Consider the following 27,833-nt stretch of genomic DNA (forward strand, 5'->3'; position numbering starts at 1 on the left):
GAAGCGGAAGAGAAAGCGGAAGTCGCCGATAATCGGAGACTGTGCGACCCTATTAGCTCCAAGGGGTCCCCTCCCCGCAGCGGTAGGGGCCAGAGCCCCCCTCCCTCCACCCCAACAAGGCATAGGTAGGCACGGCAGGCATGTGCCACTGTTATGTGGCTCATAGACTATGAAGGCAGTGTGCCGCTATTACCTGTAAGTTTCTATGTGCTACAAGCTGCAGTAATGGGTGAGGGGGCTGTAATGCGCATGACACTAGGTTGTCCTGTGAGGAAACCCTAGGATTACCCCGTGTCTAATGCGTCATGTAGCTGTCTGCTGAAATGTCTCTCCTTTCTTTCCATCCCCTAAAGAGCCTTCAAGATGTCTGAGAACCAGGGGAATATTCCTATAAATAACACCAATGGAAACCGGGTGCGGACTCCCAACCTCAACCAGAACCCTCTGATAAATGTGCGGGATCGCCTCTTTCATGCGCTCTTCTTTAAGATGGCAGTCACCTATGCCCGGCTCTTCCCACCGTCATTCCGCAGAATCTTTGAGTTCTTTGTGCTTCTGAAGGTATGTTGTTGGTTGGAAGCCCTCTGTACTGGAGCTGCGAGTGACATTATTGTGTCATGTGATCAGTGGTGCACAGACCCAACTAGAATCTGTGGCTATATCCATAGAGACTTGTGCAGAAGCCAGTGTATGTATATACCTCATCTGAGGATGGCATGGATGTAGGGAGTGTATGATGTATGCAATCCCTTGTGAAGGTTAGTTCAGTTTTTACAGCAAGCAGCTCAATGCCATTGTTATCATTGGTAGGACCCCCCCCCCCCCCTAATATAGAAGTGTCAGTTTGCAGTGTGCATGGTTTATTTTCCTGAAAGGTTTCAACAAATGCAGTTTATTTTATTATATGGAGTTATGTAAAATATCTTAACATGGTGGCATAGCTGTTGCTTTCAGCTTTGGTGGGTAGGGTCCTTTATTGTATTTCCTGGACCCTCTTGAGAAAAGCATCTATGTTCAGCCAGTAAGGGTCTGTTCACATGGCGGAAGCCTTTTCCGCGGTGTGACTTTTCCGTAATACGATGTAGTGCAGTGGCATCCCGCTCCTGATTAGGCCTGAGTGAATGGGCCTCATTGGGCGTGAGTCCCCGCAGAATCCGTGGGGGGAGAGGGCATGTCACTTCTTTTTCTAGCTAGTTGAAGAAAAAATTGCTAGCGAGGGGGAAAAAAAGCGAGCGGCTCCCATTGAAATGAATGGGAGGCCTTTTTGCAGTCAGATTCTGTGTCAAAATCCGCCTGCAAAATACTCTGTGTGAACTAACCCTAAGTAGATGAAACGGGGGCACTCCTGGCACCAGTGAATGGCAGAGCGATCATTTTTGTGTTGAGGGGGTACCAGGAGCTGGAATGCAGCAGTGGGTGAGGTAAGTATCTTTTATAACAGAGCATGCACTTTTGTGAACAGTGCAGGATCAGAACAGATTTCTAACAGCAGACAGTGGCTTCCATTCATTGAGATAAGCACATACATTGAAAGTGATGTGGAATAGACTAGAAGTGACGTGAAGATCTTGGTGCGCCACCTGCTAGTTGTGGCCGGCATTGATAAGCAATGGCTGCTTAGCAAACAGTGAGGGCAAGTGTTCCTTGAGGAGATTGAAGGATTCCTTAATAATTACTATGTGAAATGTTGTCCTCTGTATTCTCCCTTTAATGTAATCTAGTTGCTAATTGAACAGCTTCTCCTGGTTCAGTTTCATGTGGATAAGCAGTTGGTACAACAGGTCACACAAGTAGAGGCAAAGTTATATATTACTAGGCATTGCTAAGTGTGTACAATCCCGATGCACACCTCTTACATATGTAGTGTGAATTCACCAGCTGTTTATGCTCTTGTAGAGTTATTGTATAAGATTTTATCTCTTTGGTTATGAATACATTGCTAAATGTTTATGCACAAAGTCTATGAGATAAAAATGTCTGAGGATATTGCGCAAATGTCTGTCATTATATATCTATTACCCAGGACAGTGCGCATTCTGCCATTCAGCTACTACATCAATGTCCCCTTTCCCTATTTATAAACTACAGTACATTTTGATCACTTGTGTGCAATATCAAGTAATGACCATTCCTATATTGCTCCTCACTATGATTTCTGATGCTGAAAAGTCAAGTTATAAGGCTTTAATAACCTTAGGCTTAATTTACCTTAACTAGTCTTGCGCAGATCAGCTTCATCTAGACATGCAGCCCTAAATCACACCCACTGAGGCTGGCATTTGGGTAAGGTATCAGGTTAATATGTGACAGCAAAGGACATGTCAGTCACTGCACAGGCTGTCATTTAGTGCAATGACTCTGACTAGATGCAGCTGCTCCTTACCCCAGTGACTAGGTAATGTAAATTGGGCTAGAAAATCCACCTGATGGGTTCCCTTTTATCAGGTCTTCTGGATGCTAAAGACTGATTAAAACGGACAAATGAATGGACATATTTTTTTTTTCTTAGTTTATATGTGCTGGTAAAATTGCCAGTGAAACACAAAAATAGTTGTTGGCAGCTGTGTGTGCTATGTCCACACACAGGGCTGGTGGGTTTTAGGCTCTTCAGTCTGAGATATCTATCTAGCTATCTCATAAGGATAAAGATATGAGAGAGAAGGCTAGCTAAGGAAATGTGAGTGGGAGAGAGTCACTTGAGTGCAGCCCAGGGAATCATGGGAGTTGTAGGAATAGGAGGATGCCAATGTAAACAAATAGTAACAGTAACCACACAGGTACTGCTCTGCTTGCAATCCTTGGGCTCCAGATTCTCTGAGCGATCTAAGCCCTCCTGCTCTGGTGTTTTCTTCCAGCTGAAATCCCCGCCCCATGTGACCACATGTGCACCAAGGGTACTTCTCACATAACAGCTGGTGGGGACTTCCACTGCAAGAAAACATCGGAGTAGCAAGTCCGAACCACGCTGGGAACTCCAAAAAGAGTTTTTGGTCCCGTTCACACGGGGAGTGGAAGGGTGGATTTTGGCACCGACAGTCGCTGCTTCCCCCTCCGGAGTAGGCTCAAATGAATGGGCTGACTCTGGAGGTTGCTGCCGCTAGGAATTCGCCTGAAGAAAGGGCAGTTCGCTTCTTTTTTCTGTTAGCGGCAACATGCTGCTAGTGGAAAAAAGAACGCTAGCAGTCTCCATAGACCACCATTATGACGTGGATTGCGCGCCATAATCTGTGCCCGTGTGAACTAGCCCTTATGTTATCATGGTTATCGCATGATTTAGATGGACACCAATCCAGTGCATAGGCTGCTATTTGCAGCCAGTACTGAGAGATACAGGGTATAGCAGATTGCTATATTTGTCGTAAGGTGAACATGTAACCCCTTCCCGACATCCGCTATACTAGTACATAATATGTTTTATGCGGCAGAGTCCCGGCACTAATGTGCGTGATCGGTGCCCGCGCACTGATTGCGGACATTAACACCTCTGGTGCCTTGGTCAAAGCTGACAGACGCCAATTTACTGGCTACTCTATGTAGCCTGCAATATAAGAGCCAGTTTCTTTTTGTTTTTTTGCAATACAGTATGCTCCACAGTGGCCCCACACAGTACAGTATACTACACAGTGGTTGCCAAACTGTAAATTATGCTCTACACTGCCCCCCACACAGGGCCTGGGCCGCGACACAGTAGTATATGCTCACAGTGGGCCTCCCCACAGTATTATATGCACCACAAGAAGCCCCCCAACACACTATTATATGCTCCACTGTTGGCCCCCACATAGTAGTTCATGCTTACCTAGTATTGTTGCAGTCCCACGAAGAGCATCCTCCTCCTGATTGCAGGCACTGATGACTTTGCTGTTGACGTCATCACGGCCTACACTAACAGTTTTCAGGTGAAATCAGCGATCGCTCAATAACAGGGAATCCTGCACCGAATTCCCCGTTAGTGAGCGATCTTGACACCGGCGCATGTGTCAGCAGAAAGGCTGTGTGTCCTCTACGCGTGCCATAGGTTCGCCATCACGGGTATATGCTTATTCATTTGATTGTTGTGGGACACAAGTCTACAGTAGGCAAACGTGTATAGTAGCAGTTACAATTTGAACGTGTTCACTCCAACGATAACTGTACGTAGAACCTTCCAAATATTGTAATAACCGATGTGCATAAAATCATTTCTGTTATCCAGGTTAAATTTTTTCTTTTTTTGATTTGCCCAACCCTAGCATCAGGTCTTCTCCAGATATTACTAGCTAAAGGGTTGTTCTTACAGAGATTAACGGTCACCTTTCTACTGAGAATACATGAATATTCAGTAAAACTGAGTGTTTGCAAGACACATCCAATCACCCCATACAGTCGGAGAAATCTGTTATCTGTATACTGTTTACATTACTTTGTGTAAACCATTTAATGTTGGGTTTGTGATGTAGATTGTAGGTAAAAAGTTAAGCTATAGTATTCAAGTTATATGTAAACAGTTCTTGAAATGTCACATTTTTACTCTTTGACTTTTGTATTTTCCTTTAGGCCCTCTTGGTCCTTTTTATTCTTGCATACATCCACATCGCATTTTCTCGGTCCCCTATCAACTGCTTAGAGCATGTGCGAGATAAATGGCCCAGAGATGGCATCTTGCGGGTTGAGATCCAATTAAACTCAAGCAGAGCACCTATATTTCTTCAATTCTATGACAGTGACACTTTTCCTGGCTTGGTGAAGGAGCCCCTGGGTGAGGAAGATGGGGAAGAGGATGAGGAGGAGATGAGTGTGGATATGTACCACAATAGCTCCATCAAGGTATGAAATTGCTATACCAATATTTTTTCGTTTATAGATGGTGAACAATATGGTCAGCAGTAGAGATGAGCGAACAGTAAAATGTTCGAGGTTCGTTTCGAGTAGCCCCTCAATATTCGACTACTCAAATCGAATATCGAACCCTATTATAGTCTATGGGGGGAAAATGCTTGTTTCAGGGATAGGCAACGTTCGATCAAATTGTACTTGCCAAGTCCACGAGTGAGTGTCGGGCTGGATCCTCCGTGCAGTCTTCTCCTTGTAGCGTCCCCGCGGTGATATCTGGCTCTTCATTCACTCTGCCAGGCATTGGGCCTGGGCAGAGCCGACTGCACATGCCCGCACTACAAGCGTGTGTGTGTGTGTTTGTATATGCGCACTCTGTGTGTGTGTGTATGTGTGTGTATATATATATATATATATATATATATATATATATACACACACACATACCCCTTTTGCTTTGATTCCTGCTTTGCACACTCTTGGCATTCTCTTGATGAGCTTCAAGAGGTAGTCACCTGAAATGGTTTTCACTTCACAGGTGTGCCCTGTCAGATTTAATAAGTGGGATTTCTTGCCTTATAAATGGGGTTGGGACCATTAGTTGTGTTGTGCAGAAGTCAGGTGGATACACAGCTGATAGTCCTACTGAATAGACTGTTAGAATTTGTATTATAAGAAAAAAGCAGCTAAGTAAAGAAAAACGAGTGGCCATCATTACTTTAAGAAATGAAGGTCAGTCAGTCCGAAAAATTGGGAAAACTTTGAAAGTGTCCCCAAGTGCAGTTACAAAAACTATCAAGCGCTACAAAGAAACTGGCTCACATAAGGACCTCCCCAGGAAAGGAAGACCAAGAGTCACCTCTGCTGCGGAGGATAAGTTCATCCGAGTCACCAGCCTCCCCACCGGCCCCATACCTGTAAAGTTGCAGGCCGGCTCCTGCGTTGCAATATCGCAAGAGCCGACCTGTTTGGGTGACAGCCGGGAGCCTAATGAAGGCTCCCAGGCCTGTCACTGCTATATTACCATTGTGGCTAGTCTATGACCAGCCGTAATAGTAATATACAGAATGTCCCATAGACGGCAATACAGTTGTATTGCCGTCTATGGGACTTGCAATCAAATGACTGCAGGTTCAAGCCCCCGGGGGGGGGAATAAAATAGTTAAAAAAAAAAAAAAAAAAAAGCTTTAAAAGTATATAATACAAAAATGAAATAAGTAAAATCACCTCCTTTCCCCAGAATATATATAAAAGTAGAAAATCATATGTCAAACACATACAGATTAGGTATCCCTGTGTCCGAAAATGCCCAGTCTGCTAAAAAAAAAAACCCCACTCTATGCGTCCCCGTGCAGCTGCAAAACTACAACTCCTATATATTAAATATTTTACCATTTTTTTTACTGCAAAATTTTTTTCCGCTATTTTCCTCCTCTAAAACCTAGGTGTGTCTTATAGTCCAGTGCGTCTTATAGTCCGAAAAATACGGTAATATAAAAATACTTGTATTTTTTGTGTATTGTTTGTAAACCCCCAATTGTAAAGCACCATGGAATTAATGGTGCTATATAAATAAACAATAATAAATAAAAAATAAGACTATCTCTTGAAGCTCATCAAGCGAGTGCAAAGCAGTAATCAAAGCAAAAGGTGGCTACTTTGAAGAACCTAGAATATAAGACATATTCTCAGTTGTTTCACACTTTTTTGTTAAGTATATAATTCCACGTGTTAATTCATAGTTTTGATGCTTTCAGCGTGAATCTACAATTTTCATAGTCATGAAAATACAGAAAACCTTTTTATCTCTCCTTTTTTTTCTCTCTCTCTCTCTCTCTCTCTCTCTCTGTGTATATAAATATATATATATATTTACAATTATGTAATGGGGCATATATACTAAAGCTATGTAAGTTTTAGTTTACTAGATTATTTTGTCTTAAATTGCACCAGATTTATCAAAATATCAAATGTTGCTTGATAAATTTGTCGTATATTTAGATTAATACTCAATAAAGTACTTTGGCACAAGTGCTGGTGGCAGTATGTGTTTGTATTCTGGTACTGCAAAATAAATTTGATGGTCCATCACTCATCCTCCTAAATCCATCTATCTATTAGGGCCACTTTTTAAGCTAATAACACTGATATTACTAGTGCTTACACTAGGTTGATACAAAAAAGTGTTTTACCCCCTTCCCTAGATCACATACCAAAATAAATAAAAGTAAATATAAACCCATTAGGTATCTTCATGCTCAAAAATGCCCAAACTATTAAAAAATCAAAACAACCTTCAAATGGAATCAATAACTCATCTTGACCCACAATAAATATGAAAGTTACAGGTGACAGAACATGGTGACACACTTTTTTTTTTTTTTTTTTTTGAAAGGTATCAATATTACATTAGCTTTTGTTATTGCCATGATCATACTGACACACAGAATATGGGTAACGGGTACATTACAAAGGACAATTTGTCCCCCAAACAATAAGCCATCATGTGACTCTCTGGACTTGGGGATGGAGGTGAAATTATGGCTTCTGAACAGTGGGGAGGAAAAACCAGATAAACAAAAATAAAAATTGGCCCGGTCTTTACTTTCAAGTACAACTGGTGGTTTACTGCTAACTGGTGGCTTCAACTAGAAATAATGACAAGTCCCTTATGCAGTCTAGCAATTAAAGGGGCTCTATCAGCAAAATTATCTTTAAAAAGGCTATTCAGGCACCGCTAAAGTTATATTAAACTACCCCCCAGTTTTAAAATAATACCCTAAAAAAGAATGTGATCAACTTACCCAATATGCACGGTGGGCGGGCATTCAGGGTCTGCCGTCTTCTTCATCCACGCCTCCTCTTCCTGCGATGTCCTCTGGTCCCGTCTTCCTCCGGCGCTCGCAAACTAACATTGCTAAAAAAATGGAGTGGGCGCATGCGCAGTAGCCGTAGTAGAAGCAGCATGCTACTGCACATGTGCCCACGCCATTTTTTTTTACGTTGTACCCATAGCTCAGTCACCCAGCCAAGTGAGAGAGAAACCAATAAACATTAACTTGTTTGTCTCTAATTTTACAGTTTTAGGCTGAAGCCCCACGTTGTGGAAACACAGCTTTTTTTGTTGCAGATTTTGTTGGTTTTTTTTGAGCCAAAGCCAGCAGTGGATTGAGCGGAAGGGATACGTATAAGAACTTCCTGTATATCTCCCACTCCAGGCTTTGGCTAAAAAAAAACCAAACCCCCCCCCCCCCCCCAGTAAAATCTGCAATAAAAAAGCAGCTTTTCCAGAACGTGGGGTCTCAGCCTTAAAGGGGTATTCCCAGGTCGCATACTCACCAGTCTTCGTTGCTGTAAAATCTTCTGTCTTCCTGCTTTGTTGCGTCATTGGTGGGCGGGGTTACATATGCAAAGCCAGCGGTGAGATGCTGGCTTTGCATATGTGAATACAGACCCGGCATTCGCTGTAATAGAGAGGCGGATGCCGGGGATGGCTAGACGCCGGCACAGATGCCTGCAACATCGCTATGCTATGCTAGGCTATGCAGAGCCCCCCCCCCCCGGAATAGCAGCAACGCTCCTGCCACTGCTGGCTTCATGCAGGGCAGGAGTATAGCGATGTTGCAGGCATCTGTGCCGGCGTCTAACCGTCCCCGGCATCCGCCTCTCTATTACAGCGGATGCCGGGTCTGTATTGGCGGCCCCTTCCCCCCCAAAGGGTAAACTACCCCCCCCCCCCCATCCAGGCTCGCTCCCGTGCACTTAACTCCCCCCTCCCTCAGAACAGCAGATACATCACTTGACTTATGACCAGATAAGTCAAGGGATGTGTTAAAAAAAAAAAAAAAAAAAAAAAAAAAAAGTGAGAGTGGACAAACAAAGCAGTTTTGCTGATGCAGTGTATTTAGGAAAAGTCTTACATTCACATTAACAAGCAGTATAGATAGGATCCTTGTGATGGGACAACCCCTTTAATGTTTTCCCTACTCTTGTAGTTTGAACTGGAAATTGAGCCTAAGGTGTTTATGAAGCCATCCCTTGAAAGCGTGACACAAGCATCTGATAACCAGAGTCAGGGGCTATCCTTTAGTGATGCTACAAGTAAAGGTGAGTAAAAGCTTTAGATATATGTACAACCCTTCACATGACTACTATACACAGACTGAGCACATTTTTCACTTTATCTGAATTTTCAATTACTTTAAAGGGGGTTGTCTGGGATAAAATGATCTTTCTAATTTTCTGGTAATGTTCCATTTACGGAAATGGAGTGTCACCAATACAAACCCACCCACTCCATCGTACTTGCCTGTCTTCCAGTCTGGATCTTCTGGGCATGGGATGTCCACTTGTTTAGTGCTACTGCACATGCCGCCACTCTGGCTCTATTGCGCAGGTGTCTCCTCTTCTTGATGTCTACCGACCGCCTGCGCAATAGTGCCAGCATGTGCAGTAGCCCAGAACCAGTGATGTCCTGTGCCAGACAGGAAGACAGGTAAGTATGATAGGGTGAGTTAGTTAGGAAGTGCTAGTAGTGGGCAATCTAGCTAGGGAAACTGTGGGAGGGTAGTCGGCTCTGAGTGAAATGAAAGGCATAATGGTAGTTGTAGGAAAACTGAACTGGAAGCTACCCAAGTTGCAAGGAATTTACAGAGAAACAAAGAAACACACTGGGTGGGTGCACTTATTAACCTATTAATAGTACAAACAGATCCTTTTGAGAAAATTTTTGGCTGGAAAACCTTTATTTGCAGGATGGGCTGCTAACTGATAACTGTTCCTGGTTGCTCAGGCTGACAGGAAGTAAATTAAAACTGGTGAAAGTTATTCTGAGGAATAATTTGGCCAGAAGTGACATGCCCCCTGACCCTTAATGCACCCTTGTCCTCATTATAGAACTAGCTCATTTTAAAGTTTCTCTGGTGACCAAATCGAGTAGAGGATTTAATGTCACTGACTGTTAGCTAATAACCCACTTTCTTTTCCCTAGCATACTAGTCTGCTCCCGCTGCTCACAAGGGCACATACTTAGAAAGCCCATTAGTGGCCTCCACATGGCATAGTGTCGTCTTATTGCTTCCACACATTATAATGGAGCATTATACTGTGTGATGGGCACTAATGGAGTATTATACTGTTATAGGCACTACTAGGGCATTATACTACATGGTGGGCACTATTGGTGCCCAACACTCCGTATAATGCCCTAAGGACCTTTTTAGAATATTACTTATTATATTTTGTGAGGCGAACACTAATGGGGTACACCCTATAGTAAGTATAGTGTGCTACCGGCTGTCCTGTGTGGGGCACTTGGTGCTCACTGAACAACTATTTTAGTGAACATGTAAAACTGTATAATTTTGTTAAAGGTACATAACCCTGAACATACAAATAAATATCAATTAAAAACGCTTGTGCTGTGTAGTTTTGTATGTCAAGTGAGAAAACGGTATGGTTTGCTAATTTTCAGCCCATTACATTTGTTTCTGCCTAACCTTACCACACCAAAACAAAACAGATAAAAGGTAAGTATAACTTGTGAAGGAAAATAGGTACTATCTGTACTTTGGCCTCTCTTATTTCCCTCTACTCATTATATTAACCCCTATAGCAACTGCTGCCTATATTTGTCGGCAGAACCTCTCAATTTACTGGAATTGCAATAAGGGACAATGTATCAGATGCCACTTCAGTTATTGCTGGACTGTGATAGCTGCTCATTGACCAAACCAGAATACCAAGTATATTCAGCGATGATGAGGATTCTGCTAACTGCTCTCCATCATCGACTTCTGACATCTTGTTTCTGCCCTCTGCTAGTCCACATTATCTATAATCAGCCCACCCAATTAGATAGAACTGGCATATCGTATCTCACATATGGCATTCCTGCTAAATAAGTCATTAGCCTCTGTTATGCTCGTTTAACCCCTTCCCTACGTGTTTCGCCGAACATCCTGTCGGCTCATCAGTGGTAAATAGGGATATAGTTTGTAGTAGGCTACCTAATTCCAAGGCATCAGGCGACCACTGGCTAGTGCCACGGCTCCGATGCCCAGCCCGGTACTAGGATGCCCTAAGGACCTTTTTTAGAATATTATTTTATATTTTGTGAGGCGGACACTAATGGGGTACACCCTATAGTAAGTCTCGTCTGCTACCGGCTGTCCTGGCACTTGGTGATCACCACACAATGTAATGCTTCTAATGCCCCTTTAGTGCTTACACAGGCCAGCTGGTAGCCTGCTATGCTTACTCTAAGTGGGGGCAGCAGCAACCTATCCTACTGCCTGGACGAGATTAATGTATCTGCTGATGTTATTCTAATGTATAGACCATGGAGGATGCCCAGGAGATAAGTGTTTCTCCCAGTTGCAGGGGTCTGTAAACTGACAGCTGTGCTATAGAGGGTGCAGCTTCTTCTCCATTTCTTTCCTCTGATTTAAAAGATCAATGTGGCGGAAGGAGGGAGAGGGCTCCCTCCTTACCCGAGGAAATGTTTAGGAAATGTTTATCCTGATCATTAAGGAAGTGGACTTTGGACTTTAAGACACAAGGACTTTTAGCAAGGGTTTTCCTTGATAAAAAGTACGGTATGTCTCGGGCTCTATGTTGTGGAAATTCAGAGGGTTTTTTTTTTTTTTTTTTGCAGATTTTGCTACAGTTTTTTGAGCCAAAGTTGGGAGTGGCTTGAAAAGGAATGGAAAATAACAAGCTTTTAGACGTTCACTTTCTGTTATATCCACTCCTGACTTTGGCTAAAAAATGCAGCAAAATCTGCAACATAAAATGCTGCGTTTCTGCAACAGGGAGTCTTGGGCTGAAGCCTCACGTTGCAGAAATGCAGCTTTTTTTGTTGCAGATTTTGCTGCGTTTTTTTGAGCCAAAGCCAGGAGTGGATTGAGCAAAAGTTGGAAGTATAAGAGCTTTTTATATATTTCTGATTCCATTTGTATCCTGGCTTTGGCTCAAAAAAAACGCAAAAAAATCTGCAACAAACAAAAGCTGCGTTTCTGCAATGTGGGGCTTTAGCCTCATACAGCATTAATGCATTTTGTAATATACTTTCTCCTGTCTGAAATCCTGCATTTCTTTCTCCTTTCTTTTTGCTTCTGGACTCACTGTGTAAAGTTGCGAGCAAATGCAGCTACATCTATAAATATCACAATCTCAACTACAAGTTGCTAGTTTGAACAGTAGTAAGCTAGCAGTCTTATGTATTCTCTCACTAAGGCTACATTCCCACAGCAGCTAATCCCATTTCACAGATGCCTCATAGACAGGAGTCTATTGAGAGATCCGCGAACTTGGTCCATTAAATGAAACGATCCATTTTTCTCTGGTCACATGGGCGGTTTTGTTAATAGATCCACTGAAGTCTATGAAGTGATTTGCTGACCATTAAAACAGCACATTGTTTTAACAGTCAGCACACTGCCTTGGAAAATTGTCATGTGAATGAGCCCTAAGTTTGAATGACTAAGTCATCATGCATCATTGTGAGTTGCATCATAATACAGCTTTCCAGACAGCTAGGGTAGTGAAGGGAGTTGCTAATGTAAGTATCTTATGAAACCTTATTTTACTACATTGGAAACCTGGTTTTACACGTTCTACAATATTTTGTAAAACACATAGATCTTAACTTTTTGTTTTTTGTTTTTTTGTTTTTATATTGGTAGTGTGGCCACAAGAAGAGTACATAGTCGAATATTCACTTGAGTATGGATTTCTCAGGCTTTCTCAGAGCACTCGACAAAGATTGAACATACCTGTCATGGTGGTGACACTTGGTGAGTGTGTTGTAATTGACCTGGTGGTACTCAAATGTTTTGGGTTTTTTTTGTCCTTTTTAGAAGCTGTTCAATAGACTTGCTTTCTAATGAAATACAGTATATAGACCTACATTTAAATGGGATTGCTAGATACACTAAAGTTTTCACAGTATACACAGAAGAGAAAAAAAATACACAAAATAGTGCAGCTAAAAATAAATTGGTTACTAAGGTTGAGGACATAATGCTGCCAGCAGTGCGTTTGAATTGCTCATCACACATTTGTTGAGTGTGATACCTCTGATACCTACAACAGTGGATTGCCATTGGGTCTGCCCAAACAAACCTTATATAGTTACTAGAGATGAGCGAACAGCGTTCGATCGAGTACATGTTCGATCGGATATCAGGCTGTTCGATTCGAGTCGAACACCAGGTGGCAAACTCACTAAAAATTTGATTCCCCTCCCACCTTCCCTGGCGCTTTTTTTGCACCAATAACTGTGCAGGGGAGGTGGGACAGGAACTACGACAACGGAGGCATCGGAAAAAAAAAAAAATCGGAAAAAGTAATTGGCTGGCTAATTCAGGTGACGTCCAATTTATACGAATAGTGGATTTAATATCCAGTTCATATGAGACTGTGGACTGTGAGACAGGGATAGATGTAGAGGCAGGGTTAGCTAGGGATTACCTTTATTTAGGTGGGAATGTCACTCACCCAGCTCTTTGGGGCTCTATCTGGTCAGGATCCCTGTCAGCTTGCGATATGCGGGAGCTGACTTTTTTCCCCATAGGAATGCATTGACCAGCGTTGATTGGCCGAATGCCATACAGAGTACAGCATTCGGCCAATCAACGCTGGCTCTGCCAGAGGCTCGTCTGTGAGGAGGCGGAGTCTAAGATTGGACCAGAATGGAGACTGCTGTGGATCGATCTTAGACTCCGCCTCCTCCAGCAGAACCAGTGTTGATTGGCCGAATGCTGTACTCTGTATGGAATTCGGCCAATCAACGCTGGTCAATGCATTCCTATGCTGAGATCTACACTGGAGATGCAGCAGAGCTGAGTGTGCAGCAGGGTTCAGCGCATCTCTGATGCAGCGGAGCTGAGTGAGTGTGCAGCGGAGCTGAGTGAGTGTGCAGCGGAGCTGAGTGAGTGTGCAGCAGCAGGGTTCACATCTCTGGTGTAGCAGTGCTGGCCGTGCGCTCACCTCGACTGCATCTCTGTTGTAGCCGAGCTGAGAGCACGGCCAGCACTGCTACATCTTGGCATAGGAATGCATTGACCAGCGTTGATTGGCCGATAACGCTGATTCTGCTGGAGGAGGCGGAGTCCAAGATCGGTCCACAGCAGTCTCCATTCTGGTCTGATATTAGACTCTGCCTCCTCACAGACGAGCCTCCAGCAGAACCAGCGTTGATTGGCAGAATGCTGTACTCTTTATGGCATTCGGCCAATCAACGCTGGTCAATGCATTCCTATGGGAAAAAGTCAGCTCCCGTATATCACAAGCTGACAGGGATCCCGACATAATAGAGTGACTTGGGCATGTTAGATGCCCCCAGACATGCTTCCCCTGCTGTCCCAGTTGCATTCCAGAGGTGTTGGCATCATTTCCTGGGGTGTCATAGTGGACTTGGTGACTCTCCTGAGTCGAATAGTGGTTTTCTCCCTAAACGAGTATTTATTCCCCATAGACTATAATGGGGTTCGCTGTTCGGTCGAACAGTCGAGTATTGAGCGACTACTCGAATTGAACTTCGAACATTTCACTGTTCGCTCATCTCTAATAGTTACATTAAGAGAACAAAATGACTCTTGGTCTGTGACAGTGGAAAAACGCAAAAATTGTTTCATCAGTAAAGGGCATTAAGGTGGTTTAAAAAATAAATAAATAAAAATAATCTACATTGAGAGATGTCTGCTCCTGCAGCCTCAGCTTTAGTGTTTGGATGTTTCCCCCCCCCCCTCTTTCAACACCTGGTCACAGACAGACTTACTATACGCATATTTGGGACACTAAAACATGAGACCATAAGGCAAATGCTAGCAGTTTGCTGTTCCAATTTAATGTCATGGCATGTTCACTGCAATGGTTGATACGTGTGACCTTGACTGAATTACAAGTGAGCCCCCTGTAAACAATTAATTAATAATAATCTTTCATAGACCCAACCCGTGACTTGTGCTTTGGAGACAGATTTAGCCGTTTTCTGTTGGACGAATTTCTTGGATATGATGATATTCTTATGTCGAGCGTCAAGGCTTTGGCAGAAAATGAGGAAAACAAAGGTTTGTATGTTGCCATTGAAAGACAATTCTGCCATCCTTTTATCTTCAGCAAAGTTAATTTCTTCCCCCCCCCCCCTTTTTTCCCCCTCTCCATGTTTTTCTTCTCTCAGGGTTCCTGAGAAATGTTGTTTCGGGGGAACACTATCGATTTGTCAGCATGTGGATGGCTCGCACTTCGTACCTTGCTGCCTTTGTGATCATGGTTATTTTTGTGAGTTTACATTTTTCGCTTTCATCTTCCTTCAATTTTTATGTCTTTTTAACATTAACATTACAAATATTACTGTAATCGGCAAAGAAAAGGTATTGTCTGCTTAGTAACTTTTCTTTTTAAAAGGGTGGTCAGGTTTGACTGCTTTAAGCCAATCTACCCCAGTTCCCTTTCCCTAGAACACATATAAAAGTAGTTAAATACTGTGAGACACATACATGTTAGGTATCCCCGTGTCCGAAATCGCCCGCTCTACAAATCTATAAAAATATTTTTCCTGCAGGAAAATAGTCAAAAGTGCCAAACCGCCGATTTTTCACTGTTTTCATTCTGATAAAAATTTGAATAAAAAGTGATCAAAGCAATAACATTTCCCGAAAATGGTAGAACTAAAAAGACGCCCTATGCATCCCCGTACACGGACGTATAAAAAAAAAGTTACGGCTGTCAGAATATAGTGACTTTTAGAAAAAAAAAATAAAATTTTAACACCGTTTTGGATTTTTTTTTAAAGGGGTTAAAATGTAAATAAAACCATATAAATTTGGTATCCCCGGAATCGTACCGAAACACAATACAGGGAACATGTCATTTTGGCTGCACAGTGAACGCCGTAAAACTGAAGCCCGTAAGAAAGTCGCAGAAATGCATTTTTTCTTCAAATTCATCCCATTCTGAATTTTTTTTCCAGCGTCCCAGTACATTATACAGAATAATTAATGGTGGCATCATGAAGAAAAATTTGTCCCGCAAAGATTAAGACCTCATATGGCTCTGGGAGCAGAGAAATAAAAGTCATGAGGGAGGGGAGTCAAAAACGAAAATCAAAAAATGCCATCGGTGGGAAGAGGTTAACCAGACACAGTCGGACATGCAGGACTTTGTCTCCGGTAAAAAAAAAAACCCCTGATTCGCCGCTGAGAGCAGAAGACGCTCACGGGCGCTCACCGGCGGACACTGAATGTTGGTTTCCGTCTTCTGCTGACAGAAAACGGAAACCTGCATAACGGAGATCGGGTGCTGGTGTGAACCCGCCCTTATATGTATTCTAGGGAAAGGAGTGATTTACGACTTTTATTTTTTTTTTTTTACTTTTTTTTTTCCCACCATTTTGTTAGCCCCCCCCCCAGGGGACTTGAACCTGCAATCATTTGATTGCAGGTCCCATAGACAGTATTACAAGTGTATTGCCGTCTATGCGGGATTCTATACATTACTATTGCGGAAGGTCATAGACCAGCCGAAATAGTAATATAGCGATGACAGGCCTGGGAGCCTTCATTAGGCTCTCGGGTGTCACCAGAGCAGGTTGACTCCATTACACTTAAACTTGCATACCCTGATCCAGACCTGGCATACAGACACCGGGGCAGTTGGGGGCGGCTCCTGCCATGGCAATATTGTACACTTCAAACTGCAGAAGTACTTACGGTACTTCTGCTAGCACGCCAGGAAGCAGGCTCACGCCGGTGCGGGCCTGAGCTTATGTGGCCATGTCACCCGGTGTGTGGTGAAGCGGTGGGGGGGGCGGGGTCTACGTTCCTGGCCTGCTAGCAGAAAATTACCGTAATGACTCTAGTATAAGCTGAGGATCACTTTTTCAGAACAAAAACTTTGCTGAAAAACTCGGCTTATACTTGAGTATATACGGTATATGGATTGTAAAAAGGACCTGAAAAGGGCGGGGAGGAGGTCACTTCTTCTGTACACACGCCTGTGCAATAGAGCAGGTGTGCGCATTACAGTCACGGCCAGCATATGATGGAGTGGGCGACGTTGACTGCAGACACTCTACTGTGCATGCTGGCATTCATGCTAATCTGGCGGTCGGCACCAGTATAATATGGACTGTGCATGCTCGATCCATATTATTCTGTGCAGGGGCCACTGTGGATCTCATTATACCTACGTAGAAAGCAAGGGAGTTCTGGCTTTTTTTTTTTTTTTTCTCTAGTCTCCACCATTCCTGAGTTATCAGTGCTATTAGTTTTGATGCCTGATATGCAGTTTAGACTCTGTACTGTCAGGCAGGAGCAGACAAAGGGTATGATTTTGAGTTCTGACACTGGCTGCCTCTGATTGAAACTCTGAACTGTGCCCCCTGCCTGACGCTGCTTTTCTGACAATACAGAGCTGAAATAGCACATCAAAACAAAACTAATGGTACTTGTTGCTTGAGTACAGTGAGAGCTAGAGAAAAAATTCCAGCTGTACAGGAATTGGTGGAGCCATGCCTACTAACAGAGCTTGAATTGGTGGAGGTGGTGAAATATCCTCTTTAAGGGTGTTGATTTCTTGTAGTATTTGTATTGATATTTGGTACTACTCTTTCTACATGTAGGTGTACCTTAAAAGTATAACACTTTATGCATACACTTTATTTTCCATTTTCACCCTGTTTTTGTTTCCTTTTAGACCCTCTCAGTCTCCATGCTCCTGAGGTATTCTCACCATCAGATATTTGTTTTTATTGGTAAGTTGGCATGTATTTTAGTCTTCATGTCTTTATTTCTTGTTCAAATTAGAAATCACAGTATACTGTATTAGTTTGCAAATTAAAGCGAATCTGTCAGGACAATTTGAGGACTCTAAACTATCCATAGTTCCATATGGATCGATCGAGGGTTTAGTGTTCCTTATCGTGTGCCTGCAATTAAAATAAAATAGCTTTTATAGTTTCTCTGCAGCTGTACTCCCCCACACTGGTGCAGCTCTTCCCTGAAGCCAGAGGAGTGCCACTTGCCTTCAGTGCACATGCCCTGTACCTCTGGGATGTACATTTTCAGCTTCACTAAAGAACTGCGCAGATGCTGGGAGCACCAAAATCGCACTCTTCAACAAATAAGGCTGGTCTTACACGACCATAGTGGTTTTTGAGGTACACAATTTGCGGATCCGCAACACAAAAAACTCATTTTGCAGACGTCCGTGTCCAACCACAAATTGCATCCGCAAGGCACCCATTTTTTTTTTTTTTATAGATCCGTAACTCCCCCCCCCCCCCCCCCAATCGCAATGTTGACATGGATATACACTGAAGTATGTTCAGGGTATATCCGCAAAACTGCACGCGCCCATAGACTTGTATGGGACAATCGGTACCGTAAAAACACGACCATTACGGACATGCTGTATACTCTCTGGACCACGGTTATGGCACGCCACACCACGGATAAAATCTATGGCGGTGTAAGAGGCCGTATAGAAAACACTTGGTCCGTAAATGGTCCGCAATTTAAAACCCGCAATTGCTGACCATTTGCGGTCTAAAACTAAGGTCCTGTAAGACCAGCCTAAGAATAAGGTCGTGTCTCCCCCCCCCTCTTCTTCTTTTTTTTTCTGGTCGATTTGGGACACTGACCCCTGATTTATAAGACCCTTTAGGAGGTTTAGTGTCCCAAATCGACCAAGCAGGTTCCTGTTAAGGATTTTTTTATTCGATCAACTGAGCTATGTGTAGGATATACACCAGCACCGCCTTCCTCCTTTATGCAACTGGGACTACAGTTCTCAGGCTTAATAAATGAATATTATGAACGAAATGTCTCATTTATGATCTGGAATTTCCTTTGAACTAATGTACATGTAGTGGATGTTATGAAGTACATCCTACATATAGCTCAGTTTAACAAATAGTGTGTTGAGGTTTCTACTTTGAGTGTGCACTGTGTTGGAGAACTCAACCACATAACACCACGTCTGTGTTTGGTAGTTCTGTTTTGACTCTCATGTCTTATTATCCCCTTCTATAGTGGATTTGCTGCAAATGTTGGAGATGAATATGAGTATTGCGTTTCCTGCTGCCCCTTTACTCACTGTGATTCTGGCACTTGTAGGTAGGTTTACTGCCTGACAACTGAAAGACTTATTCTACATTGTACCTTTTATTACTTTAGTTTCTCTACTTTCACAGGAATGGAAGCCATTATGTCAGAGTTTTTCAATGATACAACTACTGCCTTCTACATAATCCTCATTGTGTGGCTTGCTGATCAATATGATGCTATCTGCTGCCACACAAATACCAGCAAAAGGCACTGGTTAAGGTGAGCTTCATTGTGTTTCTGTGGTGGTTTGTCATTTAGAACACTCTTCAGTTTCTTCGTCTTCATTTTAGATCATCCTTAGAGGTTCACTAGTTCTATCTTTAAAGGCCTTTTTCTGATGCTCAAGGACCTTCTTTTCCAATAAGCTGATTAAAATATATTGCTGCTTTCATAGAAATCATGGAAACCATTTACCTATTCAACATTTTTTTTTTTTTTTTTTTTTAAATGAATAGTTCAGACTCCCCTCCTGCCTGATACTGCATTATTAACTGCCAAATCTGTCTTTAGTGAAGACTACAGTCTACATCCCACTTCTGTACTTGTTTCTCACTCCCTGGGATCATTCTTCTCACCCCTCCCCCAGTTCAACATGGTCTTCACATCAGAGCCTTCTCTGAAGAAGGATCTGATAGTGAATTGATCAGTTTAGCAAGATATGGAGGATCTGATAACATTAAGATTAATAGATTTAAATGTTTCTTGTATCTTTCTCCTCTATTAAATTATTAAAAAGGATCTTCATATGGTGGTAATTTTTGAAACTGTCTAGAAGAAAGTCTTTTGCCCATAGCAATGAATCACAGTGCAGCATTCTGCCCTCCTAGCAAATATAACAATTGGCTTGCCTCTGGTTCACAAGATGTGCTTTTCTAGTTCTTCATGCTGCTGTTTCCTGCTGCTACTTCTGGTTCAGCTCATATATGGCCCTCCCTTTTAGCAGCTTGAGAGCCTATCGCTTTCACCCCCTGCCTTTTTATTCCTGCTCTGCCTTTAGCCTGGGGCTGAGCAAATCTGTGTGTCTGATGTTTGTCCTGATCCTCATGCATGCTTCTGTTTTGTCTATTATGGTGTCTGCCTTGTCTGTTTTTATTTCTCTTCTGCTCTTATTCCTGCTACCTCTGGTCCTTGGCCTCTTGCTTCATGTGTTTGTCCTGTCTTTTTCTGTCTTCGCTTCTTTGCCTTTCCGTTTTTAGTCATGTTCTCTTTATTTTTCTGTTTTCATTTTCACTGTAACACCTTTCTATCTAGCCTGGTCAGCTGCTACCAAACTGGGACCACATTGTGGGGTAGTCGCCTGGTGGACTCCCAAGACCAGATTCCCATATTGAGGTTAAATGTTGAAGACCAAGGAGTCCGCTGGTATAATGCCCTTGATGGTGGCCACTAGCCACTCTGGTTTGGTAGCACAGCAGGTCCACAATAAACTGCCCATGACACTTTCAATTCTGATAAGTATTGAAGGGAGACTGATTTTGTTAAAGACTGTGTTAGAGCTAGACTGTCAGGAAAGCCCTTCTGACAGTGGGCAGACATAGGTGCAGTAATCACGGCACTGATATCTCCAGCTCTGGGGCACAGAACTGGAAAGCTGACACTGTGCTGAATTCAGCACACTGTCGACTTTCTAGCGGTATATAAAACTGCTGGTTCCTGAAGACCTGAAAAGCCCTATTTAATGCATAATGCTCAAGAAGTATATATTGCACAATTGTGTAATATGTCCTGTAATTTATTCTTTACTGGGAGGGACTTTAGAATGAAAAAGGAACATGTAATTTATAATCTTTTATCATTGCCATTATTCTTGCAGATTTTTCTACCTTTATCACTTTGCATTCTATGCCTACCACTATCGCTTTAATGGACAGTACAGCAGCCTTGCCCTGGTGACATCCTGGCTCTTCATCCAGGTAATGAATTTCTTTCCACTAAAACTATTCACGTTTTTTTTTTTTTTAGAAAGATTAATTTATGTGGTTTTACATAAATTAAATGGGTTGTCTGAGATATTTTACAAAAAAATGAAAAAGCTTATAAGTTATATAGTGCGTATTACAGTACCTGCCAAGTGGAAGGGGTTCTGGCCAATCGCATCCTCACAGTGCAGAAAAAAATATGCTTTGGAACTGCTACGATTTCAAAAACTACTGCATTTTTGTAAATCACATCATGTTAACTATACCTATGGTATAATGGAGACACATGCCAGAGGAAAATTGCAGACTTTCTGTGAAACACACTGTAGGACAAAATGCAATGCTTTTCAGCAGCGATTCGCTGTGTGGAGCCTTAGCCTTTAAAAGAGGTTTTTCCCAACACACAAACAAATAATAATTATCTATTGTTATAATAAAGGTGCTCATCCCAGAGGTCACCAACTTTTTATAGGTTGAAAGTCACTTAACTGTGTCTAATAAGTCCACTCTTAACCCTTCAAGGATTTATATATACGTTTTTGCAGTGTCTAGTAGCTTTGTGAAATCTACAGATGCAGAAGTAAGAAGCCAGTTGTAGTATCCATAGTTCACTACTGCCCCTGCCTTCCCAATGGCTGTGTACAGTGGCCAGTCTCCTTTTTTGGATTCCACTGGGTCTTCCAAAGCTCCTTGCCGGCTTGTGCACTGGGTGGTGCCTTGCTGCTGGCTGCAGCTTCCTGCTTTCGTCCCCGCTTCTCTGGGGATTAAGCCACAAGTAAGCTCAACTCTCCTCTAGGCTTCTAGGATTCCTCCTAACCCCCTCGTTGGCCTAAGGGAGTAGAGTAGAGTATGTCCTTATCTCTACTCTGTTTATAATTGCTACTTTTAATCCCCTTATCTGTCCTCTAGGGGCCGGACAACGTTTGCTATCAGCATAAAAAGGTGTCAGTATACAATCCGTATGTGCATCAGTCCGTTTTTAGTCTCAAAATTAATTCAAATGGACTGATGGCATACTGATGTGTGAACCAAGCATAAGCCAGCTCTAGACTCTCCCGACCGCTCTCTGGCTGCCCCTCCTCCAGATTGAGTGGCTTCCTTTACCTCGACCATAGCTTACTTTGCCAGACTTAGCTGTTTCAGAGATTCCACCACAGACTGGGTGCCTTCCCAGATTGCTGTTCAGTCAGCATCTTCTAAGCTCCTCCCTGGTTTCTCTTGTTATTCCTGCAGAGGACTAGGAAATCTTCCTACAGTGCAGTGTTCTCCTCACCTTCCTCTCAGCGCTCCCCGCATAGAACCTTAGCTCACGGCTCTACTCCAACAGGCGAAAACTTGCCTCCTTGCTTGGTCTGCTTCTACTGGGGTGCCTCTGACTCCTACTTGGAGCATCAGCTAGGCACATCTACATCTGCTGCTGCGCTGAAGCTCACTGTGCGGTAAGAGAGAACCTACATATCTGAGTACCTAAATTGTGCTTCCCAAGAAGACATCTCCTTCCGCCACAGTTGCAGCTCTCCTCTGGGCTTCCCACAACCATGGGGCGTTTGACCATGTCTTGAGGGAGCAATGTCTTCACCTGGACCGTCCCCTGCCTTCTATGCAAGTTCATTTACCTTTCAAAGTGTCCAAGTGCTCATAGCCTCCCGCGGTGCACCCCACAATACAGTAGCTTGCAGAAGTATTCATACACTTTGAACTTTTTCACATTTTGTCACCTTACAATCACAAACTTATTTAGCTTTTAAGTGATATACCAACACAAAGTAGCACTTAATTGTGAAGTGGAACTAAAATGATACATGGTTTCATATTTTTGTTTAATTAAAATTTTGAAAGTGTGATGTGCAAAAGTATTCAGCCCCCAGTACTCTGATACACTTAAATAGTCACTTAATTAGTTAATAGTCAAGCTGTGTATAATTTAGTCTCAGCATAAGTGCACCTGTTCTGTGAAGGACTCAGTGGTTTTTCAGAGAACTCTAGTAAACAAACAGCATCATGAAGACCAAGGAACTTACCAGACAGGTCAGAGACCCTAAACCTACAGCTAGAGCTACAGAGCTATTCATTTTTTTTTTATTTTTTTTTTTATTAGGTAAAAGAATATTTACGTTTGAATGGCCCAGTCCTAAATCCCATTAAGCATCTGTGGCAAGACATAAACATTGCTGTTCAGACGCTCTCCATCCAATCTGCTTGAGCTATTTTTGCATAGCAGAATGAGTACAAATCTCAGTCTCTAAATGGCAAAGCTGGTAGAAACATACCCCAAAAGACTTGCAGATGTAATTGCAGTGAAAGGTGGTTCTACAAAGTACTGATGTAGTGGGGCTGAATACTTCATGTCACACTTTTCTGTTTTTTTTTTTTTTTTTTTGTCTAATTTAAAATTTTGAAAACCATTTATCAATTTGATTCCACTTCACAATTATGTGCTACATTGTGTTGGTCCGCACTTAAAATCTCAATAAAAATACATTGTTTGTGGTTGTAAAGTGATAAAATGTGAAAAGGTTCAAGGAGTAGGAATACTTTTGCAAACCATTATAGCTTGGCTCTACCAGGCTACTATTCTGCCTCCTTTAGCAATCCCATAGACAAGAGGGTGGACTCTCTTGCCAAGGTGGCTTTCATAGTGGCTGGCTCCTCCCTGCAGCTGTCCTTTGCTGCTTCCTGGGTCATCAAGGCCTGCATCTCCTGGGCCAAACAGCTCCAGAAGGGTCTCTCCAATGAAGCCCCCTACAGGGCAACCAGCTGCTAGTCTCTCTAATTTTGAACGCTTCCAAGTACTTGTGCACTGCTTCCCTGCAAACAGCTCGCCATTCTGCCTAGGCGGCAGCCATGCTATTTTAATCTGTTCATGAAACACCCAATCAGTCTCTAAAGGTGGTGGTAATGACTCTTCCTTTCTCTGGACAGAGCTGGCTTTTTGACTAAGACCTAGAAAAGCTAACGTGAAGCTACAGGGAGGAAAAGCTCTCTCCTCCCCCCAGGGGTGTTTTAAGCGCCAGCCGCTCTCAGCATTGTCGCTCCTTTTGTGGCTCCATCTTTTGTTTTGGAGGACAATCTTCCGGGATTCGTGCTCTGAAAAGCCCAGCCCTCTTTTAATTGCCCTGTCCGTGAAGTCTCCTTTTCTTGTTCTCCACATGTCCTTCATCCGTCACCTTCTTGCCTAAAGTGGTTTATGCTTTCCACATCAATGAGAACATTCTTGCCATCTTTCTGCCCAATAGCGACCCATGTCTATTTGTCTCTCACTTATTCCTGCCGTTATTCGGTCTCCTTCTTGGTTCTCTGAGGGCCCTTGCAATCACCCGGCTGCTTCTAAGGCTTCCATCTCCAGGTAGATTCAGTCTCCTATCAGGGAGGCCTATCAACTCGTGAATATGCCGTCACCTCTCCATGCGACTGCTCATTCTAGCAAGCTGTCTGAGCCTCTTGGCTGTTCAGCATCAGGCTTTTGCCACCCATGTCTGCTAAGCTACCATCTGTGTCTCTGTCCACATTTTTACCAAGTTCTGCCAGATAAATTCTATGGCACCTACCGCTGCCAGGTTGGGCTCTAAAGTTCTACCAGTGGCTGTGCACTAAATTTCTCTGAAGGCTGTAATTCCTACGCTCTGGGACATCCCATGGTGATTCTCCCCAGTGAAATAAATGAGAGAAGTGGATTTTTGTACTTGTGTTAATCAGGGGGATACAGATGGAGACTTGTACAGCCATAGTTGCTCATGTTCCTTTGCAGTGGAGCAACTATGGCTGTATAAGTCTCCACACACCTGAGAAGGTGGTCTCTCCCTAAGGATAGACGTTATCCCCACAATCTGGTCTTTCAGCCTCTCACTTAAACCAAATCAATTCTCTCTAGGCTGCGCTGATGACGTCCAAAGAGACAGAAACGGTGCCGTCCGTAGCTGAGAAACTGATTTGGTTATAACCTCGCATCATGCAGTGAAGGCTTCTGGGAAGTCGGGCATGTTGTTCAGGGTGCTTGCTATAGAGGGCAGCATAACAGAGGCACTGTCTCCCTGTTTACATCTTGGGAGACAGATTTGCATATTCTTCCCATGACCATGGAGAGAGAGAGATAGATAGATAGATAGATAGATAAGGGCAGTTTAGGGCAGCATAGTTTGAAACAGGTCTTCTTGACTATTAGCCAAATTTCTCAAGAAATCATAGTTTCTTTAGTTGGTTGTGTTGTAAAAACAAAACAAAAAAACCCACAATGTGCTACATGTATGAGACCCCACCCTAGCCAGTGTTTTGTAGGAGTATTTCTTTAAAGGGGCTCTATCAGCAAAATCATGCTGATAGAGCCCCACATATGCGTGAATAGCCTTTTTAAAGGCTATTCAGGCACCGCTAAAGTTATATTAAACTACCCCCCAGTTTTAAAATAATACCCTAAAAAAGAATGTGATCAACTTGCCCATCGTGCACGGTGGGCGGGCATTCAGGCTCCGCTGTCTTCTTCATCCACGCCTCCTCTTCCTGCGATGTCCTCCGGCGCTCTCGCGAACTGACATTGCTTAAAAAAAAAATGGCGTGGGCGCATGCGCAGTAGCATGCTGCTTCTACTACGGCTACTGCGCATGCGCCCAGGCCATTTTTTATTTAGCAATGTCAGTTCGCAAGCGCCGGAAGAAGACTGGACCTGAGGACCATCGCAGGAAGAGGAGGCGTGGATGAAGAAGACGGTGGACCCTGAATGCCCGCCCACCATGCACGATGGGTAAGTAGATCACATTCTTTTTTAGGGTATTATTTTAAACCTGGGGGGTAGTTTAATATAACTTTAGCGGTGCCTGAATAGCCTTTATAAAGGCTATTCACGCGTATGTGGGGCTCGATCAGCATGATTTTGCTGATAGAGCCCCTTTAAAGCAATGATGACTCATTAAAGTGTTGCAGTGTAGTTACCTTTGTAGTGTTGCAAAGGAAATGTATAAGCTGAATTTTTGTATAGTTTAAGTAGTTTTTTTTTTTTTTATATATTCATATGCAATAATATGTGGTAGATTCTCTGGCAAAATTAGTATGTATATTTTTGGATGATTTTTCTCTATCTACTTCATATACATTTAATTTTTATCTACGCCGAAAAGAGTAAAATTGGGTACACCTAAAACTTCTGTAGGTACAAATTTTCATGCACGTCTGATTTGATGCTTTGCATTTTGTCTCCATAGCACTCTATGATCTACTTTTTCCATCACTATGAGCTTCCCGCCATCCTTCAGCAGATCCGCATCCAGGAAATGCTGCTTCAAAATCAGCAGGCAGGTCAGAATCAAACCAGCCTTCAGGACAACCTGAACAACAACACTACATCAGAGCCATCTATTGTAACGCCTCCCCCTGCCCCTGGGTTTACTCTCCAGCCACCACCAACTAGCTTAGTGGCTTCAGATGATATGTCGCCCAATACACATTTGGATGGAGGTGTAGCTACAACACCACCTGTAGGAGATGTTACAGAGATTCTGTCCATTCTTTCTGAAGAACCAACTCGGGAAGCAGCTGGAAGCCAACCTGTTGAAGCTGGCACTACAGAAGTGACACAGACTGGTGACCCTCCTCCTGTTCTACTAACTTCTACACTTGATAACAGTCCTAAAAAACTGACTGAGCCCCAAATACAAGTAACCACCCTTCCCACAGACTGTAAACCAGTAAGCTTGTCGGTTACCAGCACTGATCTAGAGCAAAATAGTCTCTCGGCATCAGTGTCATTAGAGCTCCTCTCAGAAGCTAGTGCGCCACAGCCGAGTACAGATGCCAAGTGTGGGTCTGATGAATTGTGAGCTGAATCCCTGTTTTAAACATTTTGCCCTTAGCTCATTGCAAGTGGGAGAATTACATTTCTCCTAAGAAGGAGCTATATGGACCACTTAACTCTTGGCCACTGGAGTGACTGGTCAGTAGCACCAAAAACAAACGAAAAAGATTGTGCATGCGTGTGTTGTGTACACGCACACAGACTGACTGCTGTTGCTTTACTTTTGTTGTTCACTCAAGTCAAATAAATGCCACGTATCGGCTTAGGACAATGTAAAATAGGTATTGGAACGGACAGTCTTTCCTCAACATGTTAGTGCAGGGAGTAATGTGGGCATATTTCTTGTGTACACGATTAGTATACACGCTGTCATCTCTACAAGTTGATGCGACGTGGTTCCTTTTATGACCGATTTAACAGCCATATTTCAGAGGATGATCTTCAAGCTAGTCTAATAGGTGTTTATTACAGAGGCCCTATGGGCATTATAGCGTTTCATCAATTCACTTCACAATCACAGGACCAAGAGTAATCTAATGATTTTGTAAAACAAAAAAGTCAGGCTGTGACCGATCTTTTCGGGCATTTCGTATTTTATACATTCACCCTCTATCCAGTGCTTACTGTGTTCTTAAAGCTATGGAATGTACACGTATAAGTTAAGACAGATGTGTATTGTGGAGTTACACCTGGAGGTCCCAAAGCTTCTGCCTTGGTTGTGGCAGGAGGTATTTATGACATTTGTGCCTTTCCACCTGTGACTGCATAAAAAGGCTGCACGAATTTGTCAAATGTTTTACTATTATATTGCACTTTTTGTTTATCTAAGTAGTAACAAAGGCTATATACAGATATAAGTATGCACTTATGTGTGTGTATATTTTTATATACGCTTACATATGTAGGTTAGAAGTGAATAGCCATCGACAAATAAGATGCATTCCTGAAGTTGTGTTCCAGGGTAATATTGGATCTGGTCTGTTCTTAAAACTAGTGAATGTTTTGGTTTTAAAGGGTGGGTGGGGGGAGGGGAGAACTTGTCTAATACCGATACTGTGTTTAAAGGAAAATTGTCAGGTGGGGTTTTTATCCACTGGGGTTTAGTGCGCCAAACCTATTAAGATGACGACGACAACACTTCTCCAGAAAGTGGGATAAATGAAGGTATAACCTGTTACTAACAGAATCTTAATGCTTCGGTAAATG

General features: G+C 42.9%; 1 protein-coding gene across 2 annotated transcripts; it reads left to right on the forward strand.

Annotated features, from left to right (window-relative positions):
- Positions 1–27,616, forward strand: TMEM259 (transmembrane protein 259). Of its 2 annotated transcripts, none has more exons than XM_075283233.1 (12): positions 1–125; positions 354–561; positions 4,537–4,806; positions 8,808–8,919; positions 12,498–12,608; positions 14,763–14,885; positions 14,996–15,096; positions 17,512–17,569; positions 18,849–18,932; positions 19,010–19,142; positions 20,737–20,836; positions 26,038–27,616. In XM_075283233.1, the coding sequence occupies exons 2-12, from the start codon at positions 364–366 to the stop codon at positions 26,650–26,652; spliced, it is 1,905 nt and encodes a 634-aa protein (XP_075139334.1). In that variant the 5' UTR covers positions 1–125; positions 354–363; the 3' UTR covers positions 26,653–27,616. The 2 variants fall into 2 exon arrangements, with proteins under 2 accessions (XP_075139334.1, XP_075139325.1); XM_075283224.1 differs by lacking the exon at positions 1–125 and adding an exon at positions 142–195.
- Positions 27,617–27,833: the final 217 nt, after the last annotated feature.

This window comes from Leptodactylus fuscus, chromosome 1 (assembly GCF_031893055.1).
Source record: "Leptodactylus fuscus isolate aLepFus1 chromosome 1, aLepFus1.hap2, whole genome shotgun sequence".
Lineage (NCBI taxonomy): Eukaryota > Metazoa > Chordata > Amphibia > Anura > Leptodactylidae > Leptodactylus > Leptodactylus fuscus.